Here is a 14,616-nt window from a genome sequence, read left to right as displayed (position 1 = left end):
ACCAAGCTGATAACAGAAACCCTGGGAGGGATGGAGATGCTGGGGGGTGGGAGTGGGGAAGCAGGTTTGGGCAGAGCAGAGGACCGGAACCAGGACTTCAGAGAAGGTCACTGCAAAGTAGCCTGAGGGGGAGCGGCCTGGCAGGTAGGAGGAATCCCGAGGTATAGGGACTTAGGTCTGCCAGGAGATGACAGAAGTCACCTGTGTCGGGCACTTTGCCCAGTGCCAGGCTCACAGAGGGGCCCAGGAGGGTCAGTTCCCACCTGGCTTTCACTGGAAAGCAGAACCGTAGTCTGTGCCCTGCCATCCCGAGGAGGAGGTGTTTGGGAAGGAGGGAAAGGGGAAAAAACATTTGCATGTGTAACAAGGCTGAAGCGAGGGAGAGAGAAAGAGGGAGCAGGGGATGAAAAGAAATTACCGTACGCCGGGATCTTGTCATTCAACCCAATTTTCAAAGGACCACAGCTGTCGCACTGAGATAATCTGTTAATTATAACAGCCATTGTGCTTTGCCAATGGGAGAGAAACCGAGGCTGGGGAACAGGCTGAAGGCAGGGGTGGGAGCAGGCCTTTGTGGGGAGGCAGGAACAGGCAGGAAGGCAGACACTGTCAGGGTCCAGGCCTCATCCCTTCCTTGCCACCACTGTTGCAGCAGTGGGTGGTGGGGACCCGCTGTGTGCCGGGCACTGTGCCACGCCTGTGAGCCAGGCCACCATAACCATTCTAGAGGCAGCTAACTTTATTGAGCACTTACTATGTGCCATACCCTGCTCTGAAGCTTTCATTCTCCCACCCTCTGAGGTAGTGCCCTTCTAGTCCCATTTTACAGAAGCGGAGACTGAGACTCAGAGGAAAGAAATAGCCTGCCAGGGCCATGCTCTTCGTTCAGTGGCAGAGCCGGGATTTGAGTTGAATATGGCTTGTCCTTCTAGGAGAACGCTAGGGAGGGCCGGTCCCCATGGGTTGGCCACGCGGGCTTGGTGGCCACATGTCCTGGGCTGTGGTCTCAGCGCAGCCGGCAGTCCATGGGGTAGCCCCCCACCCCCACCCCCGGGCATTTCCAGGGCTCCTTTTGCACGAACAGAGCTTCCTTGTTCTCTGATGCCACAGCTGCAGGCCCCTGCAAGCTCCCCCCCACCGCCATCCGCACCAGAGAAGTTAGTCTCAGGGCCAGAAGAGGGACCCCATACGACCACCTGGTTTGGGGTTGTGATGGGCTGCGACCCTGGGAGGGGTCTCAGCCTGGCCCTGGCTGGCTATGGGGCCCCGGGTGCTGGGGCCTGGGAGGGGCAGTGGGGAGGATGGGCAGGAGTCCCAGGTGAGCAGAGTGAGGGGATCCTGAGGTCTGTGGGGAGGGGCAAAGAGCAAGGGGCCATTCCAGAAGGCCAGGGAGCCCTTTGCCGCAGGCCCTCCTCCGGGGTGTGGCTTCAGCAGCCGAGGCCTTAGGCCTCCTGGTGTTCACAGCAGCCTTGGCTGGAACCTCAGCGCAGCCTGGCTGGCAGCATTTTACAGAGTGGGAATCCTGTTTGGGAGCAGGTAACCCTCAAACCCCAACAGGAGCCCCAAACTTGACCCGGCAACCCAAGCAGCATGGTTGGAGAGCCAGGGACCCCACAGGTTGACAGGCAGGTCTCGGGGGCTGTATGGGTGCTCTCCTGGTTTGGGGTCCCCACTCCAGTGGGCCTGCTTGGAGGCAAGCAGGGGTTGTGGATGGGCCAGGGCAGCTAAAAGTCCTGTAGAATTGGTGACACAGAGGCCAAGACTCAGTAGACTTTTAGGATCAAGGGATTGTAGATACACTGTAGAACTTTTGCATCCCAGATTGTTAATTAGAGACCTCCCCCTGCCAAAAGAAAATGACCCATGCCATTAGAGTGTCCCAGAGCCACAGAACCGGGGAGGCAGGTACTGTAGCACCCTCGGGTCCCAACCGGGAGGCTCATGGGATTCCCCCCACAGGTCCGGATTCTAATTGTCCCCACTCTGGGGTTCCCTCTGTTGCCCAGGGGTCAGTGGGAACCCCAGCCAGAGAGGCGGGGAGGAGGATGGGGCCACCTAGACCTGTGTCACCTGCTCTGTCTCTGCAGGGATGCAGAACCTGGGCAGCCAGTTCTTCCAGGTTTTTCAGTGGATTCCAGAAATGAGGATTTTAAAAATAAAATCTCCCGAGTTATCAACATTGGCAACTAATTAAAAAATTTTTTTAAAAACCAGTGTCCAGATGAAACAGGATTCCACAGCATCTCTTGACCCAGAGCCTGGTGCCATGGAGGGTCAAAACCACTATGTAGTAGTTGTGAAACCTCAGTTTCCTCCTCTGTAAAGTGGGAATAACAACAGCATCGACTCACGAGGTTGTACAGAGGATTGAATGAGTTAACATGAGAAGTGCTTAGGCCTAGCCCGTGTCAGCCCATGACTCTGTCTTCATCTTGCCCCACGCTGCCCATCCCTCCCCTGCCAGGCTGCCTCCGAGTGGGCTGCGCGCTTTGCCACCGGGAGCCCCCGCGTCTCCCCGTGGGCTCCAGACACACCACTCTGCCTTGGGACAGCCCTGAGGGTGTTGGAAGGCAGGGAAATGTTCACCCCTTGGGGCCCTGGAGAGGGAGCAGAGCTGGGAGGGAGGGCCTAGCCGGCGCCTGGTACATAGTAGGTGCTCCATAAATGTTTATTGAATGAATGAATGGAGGCCATGCAGGCAGAGGCAGCCGCGCGTGCGCAGGCACTGGTGAAAGAGCGGGTCCAGTGGAGACTGGTGAGTAGTGCCCGGGGCTGCAGCTGAGTGGGGCCTGGGGTTTGCCGGAGGCAAGGCCAAGGGACCAGCAGGGGTCAGGTGGGGGAGGCAAGGCCAGGTGGGGGAGGGCAGTGGTCGTGTTGGGGGGAGAGGGGCAAGGTGGGGATGCAAGGGTCAGGTGGGAGAAGTCAGGGGTCACATGGAGGAGGCAGTCCCTTGAATAGCCTGGAGGATTCTGGGAAAGCCAGAGATAACTCCTGTAGTGGGACCCGGAGATGGACTTTTAATACAGATCATTCTTGGCCATGAGCAGGAGGGTCACATGCTCTACACAGCGCCGGGGGTGGGTGGGGTGGATGCTGGGCTGCTTAGGGCTGGGGAGTGGGTACCAGGGAGTGGGCCGTGTGAGGGGGCCATCTGTGAAGAGCTGCCCACAGAACCAGTGTCGGGGCTTCTCCTGCTAGGCTGCTGGGTGGTTTCCCAAGACCAAGACCTTCTGCTAAAAACCCTTCCATCCTCCTCCCTACCTCCTTCCACTGAGGCCTGGACACAGTGCAGGTGCTAATGACAGATCCAACGCCCCTGGGAGCAGGGGAGGGCCAGACATCAGTTGAGTTCCTGGGAGATGACCCAGTGAGCAGTTACAGAGGGCTTGGGGCTGGCCCCAGCAAACCAGAGAGACACAGGTGCTCAGCTGTTCTCCTCCTAAATAGATGAGGAAACTGAGGCCCAGAGGCGGCAAGGCGCTGACCTGCCCAAGGTCACACAGTGAGCCAGCCCTCTGTGTGTCATAACAGCTCGTGGCACAGCAGACTAGCCCAGCCCCCTTCTCTGGCCAAGGTTACTTGGCTTGGAGACGGACGCCCAGTACATCGAGGCCTTGCCAACCCAATTAACCCCCCAATAACTGTCAGCTGTTGCTGTCGATGTGGCCATGTTCTTAGTAAGCTCTTTTGGGTAAGTCAGAAACTCAGTGAAGACAGGGTGCATCTGTCTGCAAGAGTGCACATCATAGGCACACAGTAGGTGTGCAGTAAATATCTGCGGATGTGTAAGGAGCGCGGGTGAGCGTGTGGCTGGTTGGACAGCGTGCCCGACCTGCCTCAGTGGTGAGCTGCAGGCCTGCTCCCCTTCTCCCCGTGACAGGGATGCAGCCGTGGCCTGCTCACCTGGCGCAGGATGGCACGGAGCTGGGAGCGGGTGCCATAGCATCAGGGGGCAGGAGCCAGCTCCCCTGAGATGTGGAGCAGCTGGAACGGAGGGCTGAGACTAACAAGACATGATGGAATGGGAGTGGATGGAAACCTAGCACCTCGGGTGAGACCCAAACAGATACTTCCCAGAGCTGCCTGAGGACGTTCTGAGGGCATCGGGGCTGCCTGGCAGGATGTGAAGGGGCCCGGGGCTTTGGTTGACATCTAGGTCAAGGTGAGGACACACTGCTCTGCATATCCACGCTGCTCTAACAGAAGTGTGGCACCCGAACAAGGGAAGCAGAGGGCCCCCGGTGCCGGTCACTGCTCGGACCATGTTGGTGCTGAGGCTCAGCTCCAGGTGACACCTTTTAGGAGGGACCTTGACAGCAAGCATGACCCGGGGCAGCTGGACCCAAGGGTGTGGGACTTGACACCGTGACTTTGGAAGAGCAATAGGGGGCGTGAGGCTGTTCATCCTGGATACGCGGATTACAGGCGCATGAGATAACTGATGAACAAATATCAGAAGGACCTTTGAGGAGAACTCTTGGCTGCAGTGGCTCCAGACAGGCCGTGTCTGGCCAATGGCAGGCTGGGACCAGTGTATGAACACAGGTACAGGAGCTAGGTTTGGCTTTGTAATATAAAGACATCTCTAATAATCAGAGCTGTTCAAGAAGGGAATAAGCCTCAGATGGGTGCTGAGATCCCTGTCACTGGAGGTATGCAAGTTGGGGGAAGTCACATCTGCAGGGATCTTGGAAAGTCTGGTAGTTCTAAGAGCTCAGGCCAGTTCAAGTTCCTGGCTGTGTGGTCTTGGGCAGATCACAGCCCCTCTCTGAGCCTCAGTTTCCGCATCTGAAAAATGGGAAGCGTAAGTGGGGTCATGGGGATAAAAAGAAGGCTCAGAACATTTCTTGCACACCGTGAGCACCTCATCAGTAGTGGGGGCCCGCCCTCTGATAGTTATATAAAGTCCTGATTCGGTGGAGTCACGGACCCCAGGATCTCCCTCTGTCCCCCATACCCATCCCTAGCCCTGAGCTCTCATTCCACACATCATGTTCTGGGCACCTGCTAAATGTCTGACCCTGTTCCAGGTATGGAGGTTGCAGTTTAGCGCAAGATAAAGCCTACTTTGACTTTATTATGGGGGCAGGGAGGGGCTTATAAGGAACTAAATGATGTCTAGTATTGTTGAGGGCTCAGAAGGGACCAAAGCCAGGGTTGAGTGACCAGTGAGTCATCTCAGATTTGGTGTCAGGGAAGGTGGGGTTGTGGGGAGCAGTTGAGCAGAGATCTGAATGAAGTGAGGTAGTGGGTTGTGCAGATATTGGGGGAAAAGCATTCCAAGAGGCGACAATAGCATGTGCAAAGGCCCTGAGGTAGGAGTGTGCCTGGGGATATTTGAGGAGCATAGCTGACCTGGACTAAGTACTTCCTGACTGATGGAAGAATTGAATTCTCTCTCGGTTTATGGATGGTCCACTCTTGTACACTTTCCTGATAGGGAGGGAGGTGCCTACCCAAGGGGCAGGAAACTCACAAGATGGCCTGTGCATGTCCAGTCCCTGCAGTGGACCCAGCTCTTTGGAGGAGGCTGGGGAACGAGGGGACCTCAGTTTTCTCATCTGTAAAATGAAGCCAACAGCACTAACCATGCAAGGCTGATATAAGATTCAAGGAATGTAAAATGTCAGACACAAATGAGCCATTGAGTAAAGGGTAGCGGCGACTATCTTATGGACAAGGAGACTGAAGTCCCGAAAGGTTAATTAATGTGCTCTATGTCACACAGCTCAGCATTCAATACCAGGACCCTTTGCCTCCAACATCCATGCTTTTTCCTCTCTGTCCTGCAGCTGGGGCTCTTTGCACCAGAAATCCAAATGGTTCACTTACCATACAGTAGTTCAGTGGCGAAGGTATAATTATCCCATTTTACAGATGAGGAACCGAGGCCCAGAGCAGTCTGCCCGAGGAGCCCTGGTGAGGTGGAGGCAGCTACAAGACCCGGCATCCAGTTCCCAGGGGGTGGCAGGCTTTGTCCCGGAGGGTGGAGTGGTGGCGGCCCATCTCTGGGACCCCTGGCCTGGTGCTGTGCTTCCAGCAGAGGTGATGTGGCTGCCCGCCTATCGAGTTCTGGCTGGGCCCCAGGAGTCTTCGGTCCTCGTAATCCTGGGTAATGGCATTGACACGGACAGTGTCAATGGCACCTTAGAGAGCCTTGGCCAGCCTGGACCAGGGAGGAGCCCATGCCAGGGCTGATCAGCTGCTGCAAATGAGATTTCCCTGGCTAAGCCTCATGTCCCACTCCTGGGAGGTCGGAACATGGACCGCACCTCCCCCATCCACTCCCTGGACCCCACCAGCATCCTGCGGGAGTATGACCTTATGAGCAGGGGCCGTGCATTTGCCGGGCCTCCTGCCCTACACAGAGCGTGTTTGTCTCCACTATGTTCTGGGATTTCGTGGGAGCCCCGGGTGATGGGAGGCACTCACCTTGTCACACAGGTGGAGAAACTGAGGTTTGGAGGGGGCCTGCAACTCACCCAAGGTCTCAGAGCCGGCCGGCCCCGCATCTTCCCTGCTGACCTCTGCCTCCCCACTCCCTACCCCATCTGCCCTCAGCCGGGGGGCACACAGGCAGACCTCACCCTGTCCATCTTCTTGCCCAGCCCAGGCAGGGGGAGCAGCCCCGTGACCCCCTGGCCCTCATAGCTCCACAGCCTGGGGCGGAGAGGTCAAGGCTCCCCTCTGACTGGGGAGCTTGGGGGTCAGCCTGCAGTGGAGGGGTCTGTGGCCCAGGGGGTTAGGGAGCCTGAGTCCCAGGGAACCCTAATCTTAGGTGATGAGGGTTGTGAGGAAATAATGAGAAAAACCTCATGAACAACGGTAGCTGACATTTTCTGTGTAGCCTGCTAGACGGGGATCCCTCCACCCCAAGATCCCTCGACGGCACGCTGCCCCCCAGCTTCACCACATTCCTTCTCTCTGTGGTGGCAGGAGAGAGGGACCCTTGGAAAGGTGCTGGTTGGGCACTTTGGGCCTGCTCCCCCTCTGGCCAGAGTTCACTCATTACGTGACACCTGGGGGAGTGGGAGCGGGGTGGGGCATTGGGGGAGGGGTCCGTTGAGGCCAGGTCCCCTGGGAGCGCTACTCTTTGCCCCCTCAGGCCCTGTGCCCTGGCCACTGGCCCACAGCCTGCTTCCGGGGTGGCCACACCCTCCCAGGTTTAGCACCGTTTGGGTCCTAGGCAGAAAAGGCCTCTGCTTCCAACACCTGCTTCCTGCCTCTCCCCACCCCCTTCCTGGGCTGGTCACAGGCTGCACTTCGGTGGCTCAGCCAGGCCCGGTGCTCATCTGGCCCCTGGATGGGTGCGTGGAGTGAGCGGCAGGCACTGTGTCCCCCTCCCTCGCACCCCCCATATTTGTCATCTCGCTGTGCTTTTCTGCCGATCGATTCCTTTGTCTCCGACGCGCCATCTCCATTTATCTCTATTCCTCTGCCTCTCCCTGCTCAGCTGTCTCCAGATTTTGGCTTTTTCCTCCTCCTCAGCCCTCGCCTCCTGTCTGCAGCTCCCTCACTTCCTTTCTCTCTCTCACCAGCCCCCAGGTGTGCTGGGGTGGGTAGGGCCCTGTTCCTCCCACTGGTGTCTGGGCTGGGGCATCACTCCCGTGGGAGCAGGGGAAGGCCTGACCCCCAGGACCCTCAGCCCCAGGTCTGATAGCTCGGCGGCCGGCACGCCCCTCCCCACACCTGGAGTGGGTGTGCAGCCGGGCGGGGGGCCAAGTGCTGCTGTCAGCGTCTTCGCGGCCTTGCTGTCTTCCGTCCCTGGATGCGTCAGGCCTCGACAGGTGGTGGGCAGGCAGCCCAGGGACAGGGACAGGCGGCTGACGCACACGGGACGGGGTGAGGGGGAGCCTCCTCCCCACTCTGAGTCATGGGGGAGGGTGGGGGGCGGGGAGTGGGGGGAGCCGGAGACCAGGAGCAGCAGCAGAGAGGGCGGGGTCACCTTGAGGGCCCAGTTGGGCAGCGCTCAGAGGGGCTGGGTTAGGGGCATGGGGGCCACTGTACCCCCTGAACTTTTCGGGAAGGGAAGAGGCAGGACTGGACTAGTGCAGCCTCTCCAAGTCTGGGCGCCTTCTCCTACTCCCCTCCCTTCCCCTTCGCCTCTTCTTACACCCTCAGCATGGTCTGGGATTTCCAAGAGTCTGGCCAGCTCAGCTTTGCCTGACAGCTGCTGGGTCTGGCTGAGCTGGTGATGGTTTGAGCAACTCAGATCTGAGGATGGGGGGGGCTCGATGCGGCTAAAGTTGTTCGTGCATATACATACATACGCACTCATGTGGGCCACACATGCGCTGAACATGTCGACATACAGGCAAGTGCGGGCCTGTGTTCCCCGGAGACGCTCCACATGCATCCCTTCCCACCCCTCCACACACAGGCACGCCCTCATTCACTCCTACGTTCACTCCTGTAGCTGGCCAGGCAGGCACACATCCTGGGCACACGGGCATATGTGTGCACACCCGCCGGCCTGCACACCCGTCTACTTGTATACGTCAGCACACCCCTGCCCCAGTGCTCTGAGCCAGCGCACACCTGCGTGTCACCTGCATACAAATGCGGTCCCCAGACATTCCCAGCCAGAGGAGGTGCAGACAGAGGGTTCTCTGATAGGGCAAACTTGGCAACTCAGCCTCCTCCATTGCAGCCTTGCTGCCTGAGGGGGAGGGGAACTGAAGCCACCAGAGGGGTAGGGCTGGCCTGAGGCCCCCTAGGAGCCAGCGGCCGCGTCGGATGGGAGCCCCGGTATCCCGACTCCAACCCTGAGAATTTTCATGGCACAGCCAAGGACAGAAATGCTCTCCGTTGCCTGTCCTTGTCCCCTTCTTGGCCGACAGCCTCGTGGTTATCCCCTCCCCTGCCCCTGTCCGGCCTCTCAGCCTAAGCCGGCCCTGCAGGGGACGGGGAGGTGTGAGGCGGACTCCCCTGGAGATCTTGATCATCACAGCCTCTGACGCTGCATCAGCCTTTCACCCGAGGGGTCACCTGGACACCCTGTTCACTTGCCACCTCAACAAAAACTGCCTGCCTGGGCTTCTTTGGGGACTTTTCTCCCTCTCCACTTCCCTTTCCTCTGTTCCAGCCCTCTGGGGCTCAGGGCTGTAAATTGGTTTTGCTTTAACAGCAAAGGTTTCACATTTGTTTCTTAAAGTGCTCTTTTTCCTGGAGTTTCCCGGGAGGAGGAGCAGGAGGCAGAGGTGGCCCTTGTGAACAGTCTTCTGCTTTCTTTATCCAAACATGGATTTCTCTGGCCTAATCTTCACATCCCTGGCCAGTGCCCAGGGCGGAGGGAGGGAGGACCGAGTTCTTCTCGCGGTCAGGAGAGCACTGGGTATGAGTTAGAAACTGATCTGGATGAGGGGCCGTGTCTGGCTTGCTGGGTGACCGGGGCAAGTCCACCCCAGACTGAGATTCAGTTTCCCCACTTGGAAAGTGAGGGTCTGTGGGCTGGGAGCCCTGCACTACCTCCCCTGACCCTCTTCATCTTGAGCACGGGCAGCGTGGCTTACCTTACTTCTCCCGCCATCAGATGGCCAGGCAGGGGCTTGGTCCCCACTTTGTAGTTGTGGAAACAGGCTCAGAGGTGGTGTGCTCCATCTGGCTAATCAGGCGGGGCGGGTGGGGCTCCAGGCCTCCTGATTCCTGCTGGCTCTGGAGCCTTCATCCTGGCCCAGGCTGTGGTGTGTGTCTCTGGGCAAGTCACTGCTCCTCTCTGGGCCTCTGACTCTCCCAGCCACTGAGGGGATGCCGGGCTTTGGTCACAGGATTCCGGAGGACTCTGGCTTCTTCTGCCTGAGGCATCCCCTGCAGGATCCGGGCCCCCTACCGGAAAGCACTTTGAGGAGGGGCTATGGAGGGTGTGTCTGGATTCCCAGACTCTCACCCTCTCTTTCCCTTGGCTCTGCTCTTGCCTGCAGGATGAGCTCATCTTGTGCCCTCCCACTGCGGGAGACCCCAGCCTCTATGCCTCCCCCTGCCTGGGGGGCCCACAGCCATGCTGCTCTGCTCCCCCTCCTCCTTGGAAGCCGAGACAAGGGAATTATTTTTGGAACAGGAGCAGTTACACAACAAATGAATTATTTATCTTTGGGCATGGAGGAGAGGAGGCATTTTGCTGGGCTTCTTAACTCTGTTCCGGATTGGAGGGTGGCTGCTTGGGTACGTGGCCATGTGTGTATGGGCGTGTTGTTGTACACAAGACTGTAGGTGTGCGTGTGTGTATACACCTGTCGATGTGAGCATGCCATGGAGTTCTGGCTCACGTGGGGGCCTGTGGGTCTTTGTGCAGGCAGGTGGATGCGTGTGGACACTAGTGTGCTGGGGCACGCGCGTGTGTGTGTGTGTGTGTGTGTGTGTGTGTATATGAATCTGGCCTGTTAACTCTTCTGTCTCCCTTCTTTGCCCACTGGCTCCAGACTCTATCCCCTCCTCCCTCCCCCTCCCTTGTTTCTTTGGTCTCCCTCCTTCCATGTCCTCCGGCCCCCTCCTCCCCCGACCACCCCCCTTCTTTTATGTAACAGGGACCCAGCGTGCTGCTGGCACAGGAACCCCCCGGGAGGGGGTGGAAAAGGGACTGGGGGCCTGCACTGGAGCTTAGTGGGGTTGCTCTGAGCCTTCACACTGATCTGTCACCCCCTCGGTGCTGCCTTTCAGGAACCAGGTGACAGATGGGTCTCTTCCTTCCTGTCCCCGTCTCTCGCGCTCCCCCCTCAGAGCTCCGGTCTCCAGCCTCCTGTGGGAGTCGTCTGAAGTTCTGAGCCCAGAATCCCAGGGGGAAGAGGAGGAGGAGGAGGGAGAGGAAGTCAAGCCTTGAGAGCCTGGACACCCTCCCGCAGGAGAGGAGCACCTCGGGGAAGCAGACTGTGGGGCCCGTAGCCCCCGTGGCCCTGGCCTGGCCGTGGCGCCCAACACCTGCGGGTAGCACCCCAGCAGCCCCCCGACAGTTGGCACTGGCTCTGCCTGCCTCGCTTGGGGCCCCCAAGCTGGGGGTCGCCCCCAAGATGGTGGCGGCCCCAGGGAGGACTGTGCTGCCGGCCCCAGCCTCTGGCCGCTAGGCCACCTGCGCCCCGGCCCCCGACCCCGAGCCCGGCCTGTGAGGAGGCCGCGGCCGGAGCCATGCTGCGCCTGGGGCTGTGCGCGGCCGCGCTGCTGTGCGTGTGCCGGCCGGGCGCCGTGCGCGCCGACTGCTGGCTCATCGAGGGCGACAAGGGCTACGTGTGGCTGGCCATCTGCAGCCAGAACCAGCCGCCCTACGAGACCATCCCGCAGCACATCAACAGCACCGTGCACGACCTGCGGCTCAATGAGAACAAGCTCAAGGCTGTGCTCTACTCCTCGCTCAACCGCTTCGGGAACCTCACCGACCTCAACCTCACCAAGAACGAGATCTCCTACATCGAGGACGGTGCCTTCCTGGGCCAGTCGAGCCTGCAGGTGCTGCAGCTGGGCTACAACAAGCTTAGCAACCTGACCGAGGGCATGCTGCGCGGCATGGGCCGCCTGCAGTTCCTCTTCGTGCAGCACAACCTTATCGAGGTGGTGACGCCCGCCGCCTTCTCCGAGTGCCCGAGCCTGATCAGCATCGACCTGTCCTCCAACCGCCTCAGCCGCCTCGACGGCGCCACCTTCGCCAGCCTGGCCAGCCTCATGGTGTGCGAGCTGGCCGGCAACCCCTTCAACTGCGAGTGCGACCTCTTCGGCTTCCTGGCCTGGCTCGTGGTCTTCAACAATGTCACCAAGAACTACGACCGCCTGCAGTGCGAGTCTCCGCGCGAGTTCGCCGGCTACCCGCTGCTGGTGCCCCGGCCCTACCACAGCCTCAACGCCATCACCGTGCTGCAGGCCAAGTGCCGCAACGGCTCCCTGCCCGCCCGGCCCGCGAGCCACCCCACGCCCTACTCCACCGACGCGCAGAGGGAGCCCGACGAGAACTCGGGCTTCAACCCCGACGAGATCCTTTCGGTGGAGCCACCGGCCTCGTCCACTACGGACGCCTCGGCGGGGCCGGCCATCAAGCTGCACCACGTCACCTTCACCTCGGCCACCCTGGTGGTCATCATTCCGCACCCCTACAGCAAGATGTACGTCCTGGTCCAGTACAACAACAGCTACTTCTCCGACGTCATGACGCTCAAGAACAAGAAGGAGATCGTGACGCTGGACAAGCTGCGGGCGCACACCGAGTACACCTTCTGTGTGACCTCGCTGCGCAACAGCCGCCGCTTCAACCACACCTGCCTGACCTTCACCACCAGGGACCCGGTCCCGGGTGACCTGGCACCCAGCACCTCCACCACCACTCATTACATCATGACCATCCTGGGCTGCCTCTTCGGCATGGTCATCGTGCTGGGAGCCGTCTACTACTGCCTGCGCAAGCGGCGCATGCAGGAGGAGAAGCAGAAGTCGGTCAAGGTCAAGAAAACCATCCTGGAGATGCGCTACGGGGCCGACGTGGATGCCGGCTCCGTCGTCCACGCCACCCAGAAGCTGGGCGAGCCCCCTGTGCTGCCCGTGTCCCGGATGTCCTCCATCCCCTCCATGATCGGGGAGAAGCCCACCACCTCCAAGGGGCTGGAATCTGGGCTGGACACGCCCAAGGTGGCCACCAAGGGCAACTACATCGAGGTGCGCACGGGCACGGGCGGCGACGGCCTGGCCCGGCCCGAGGATGACCTCCCGGAGCTGGAGAATGGCCAGGGCTCGGCCGCTGAGATCTCCACCATCGCCAAGGAGGTGGACAAGGTCAACCAGATCATTAACAATTGCATTGATGCCCTCAAGTTGGACTCGGCCTCTTTCCTGGGGAGTGGCAGCGGTGGCGGGGACCCTGAGATGGCCTTCGAATGCCAGTCCCTCCCTGCGGCCTCTACCACCTCCTCGACTGCCACCCCTGGGGGGCTGGAGCGGCCTAGCTTCCTCTCACCTCCCTACAAGGAGAGTTCCCATCACCCGCTGCAGCGCCAGCTGAGCGCCGATGCCGCCGTGGCCCGCAAGACCTGCAGCGTCTCCTCCAGCGGCTCCATCAAGAGCGCCAAGGTCTTCAGCCTGGACGTGCCGGATCACCCGGCCGCCACGGGGCTGGCCAAGGGCGACTCCAAGTACATCGAGAAGGGCAGCCCCCTAAACAGCCCGCTGGACCGGCTCCCGCTGGTGCCGGCAAGCAGCAGCGGGAGCAGCGGCGGCGGAGGCGTCCACCACCTGGAGGTGAAGCCCGCCTACCACTGCAGCGAGCACCGGCACAGCTTCCCGGCCCTGTACTACGAGGAGGGCACCGACAGCCTGAGCCAGCGTGTGTCCTTCCTCAAGCCGCTGACCCGCACCAAGCGGGACTCCACCTACTCGCAGCTCTCCCCCAGACACTACTACTCAGGTTATTCCTCCAGCCCTGAGTACTCATCCGAGAGCACGCACAAGATCTGGGAGCGCTTCCGGCCCTACAAGAAGCACCACCGGGAGGAGGTGTACATGGCCGCCGGCCACGCCCTGCGCAAGAAGGTCCAGTTCGCCAAGGACGAGGACCTGCACGACATCCTCGATTACTGGAAGGGGGTCTCGGCCCAGCAGAAGCTGTGACCCTCTCCTCCCTGGTGAGGTTGGAGGGGGAGGGCCAGGGGCACGCGGGGAAGGGCCCGGGCGGCCGGGCGGGGCGCGCTGGGGGCCGAGGCCAAGGAGTGGACGTACACGCACACCCGCACGCACGCACCCACGCACACACCTGACCACCACCTGACTGTGAACCACCACCACCCGACAATACCGGACAGGAAAACAAAGACATGTTCTCCTTAAAGTTTACACACTGATACTGAAACCAGTCGTCTCTACTGTGCTGCCCAGGGACTCTGCCGGGGTGTGCGTGCTGGGTGGGGCCGGCGGGCAGGCGAGGAAGCCAAACGAGGGTGTGGGGTCTGGGGCTCTGGGACTAGGGACAGGTTTGGGGGCAAAGGAGCCCGGGGCGGGGATGGACCGAAACCCCCCTGGGGCAGGGCGAGGGTCCCCCCAGCTGGGGGGCAGGTCACTTGGAGATTTAGTAGCAGGTGGACATTGGGCATCGTTTCCTTCCTTTATGGATGGGGAAACTGAGGCCCAGAGAAAGGAATTGCTAACCCCAGGGTCACATGGCAGGTGAGAGTCAGTCTCCCAACTTCCCGGCCCAGTGCAATCCCCCAGCCCCAGGAGCTCCCCCGGGGCCCCCACCCTCTGTTCACCCACTACCCGTTCTAGAGCTGTGGTCTCCTGGGGCTGTGGGACGTGAGAATCAGGAGGGTGCTTTTCCTTTCTAGAAAGCCCCATGGCCATGTCCCCCCCTAGCGTGGAGCTGTGATTCATCACGTACAGGGGCCTCTGCGCCATACACCCCCCCCCCCACCGCCAGCACCCAGGAGAGGTGGGAGGTCCTGTGGACAGGGGAGGAGCAGATACGGGGACGGTCCACCAGCCCCCTTCAAGTGTCTTCCAAGTAGCCTGAGAGCTGCCGATGGGGTCTGAGGAGAGCAGCTGAGCCAGCAGCCACTGCGTCTCAGGTGCAGGCCCCGCGCCCTGGCCCCCCAGCCTCTCTGGGCCTCCAGGAGCCCTGCTCGTCCCAGAAGGGCAGCAGTAAACTGTGATGCC

The 14,616-nt window shown here is 60.3% G+C and overlaps 1 protein-coding gene across 2 annotated transcripts in view; it reads left to right on the top strand.

The window, feature by feature from the left end:
• The window catches only part of ELFN2 (extracellular leucine rich repeat and fibronectin type III domain containing 2), a 52,855-nt gene extending 39,277 nt beyond the window's left edge, over positions 1-13,578 (top strand). Inside the window, exons 1-2 of one of the 2 annotated variants that reach the window (XM_036864698.1) lie at positions 2,244-2,755; positions 10,657-13,578. In XM_036864698.1, coding sequence (XP_036720593.1) covers positions 11,119-13,578 — 2,460 coding nt within the window. In that variant the 5' untranslated portion in view covers positions 2,244-2,755; positions 10,657-11,118. Of the gene's footprint in view, positions 1-2,243; positions 2,756-10,656 lie in introns of those variants that run through there. The other variant, XM_036864699.1, reaches the window with a different exon arrangement.
• Positions 13,579-14,616: the final 1,038 nt, after the last annotated feature.

This window comes from Balaenoptera musculus, chromosome 10 (genome assembly GCF_009873245.2).
Source record: "Balaenoptera musculus isolate JJ_BM4_2016_0621 chromosome 10, mBalMus1.pri.v3, whole genome shotgun sequence".
NCBI lineage: Eukaryota > Metazoa > Chordata > Mammalia > Artiodactyla > Balaenopteridae > Balaenoptera > Balaenoptera musculus.
Note: the sequence above shows the minus strand (reverse complement) of the source record. Positions and strands in the feature narration are given on the sequence as shown.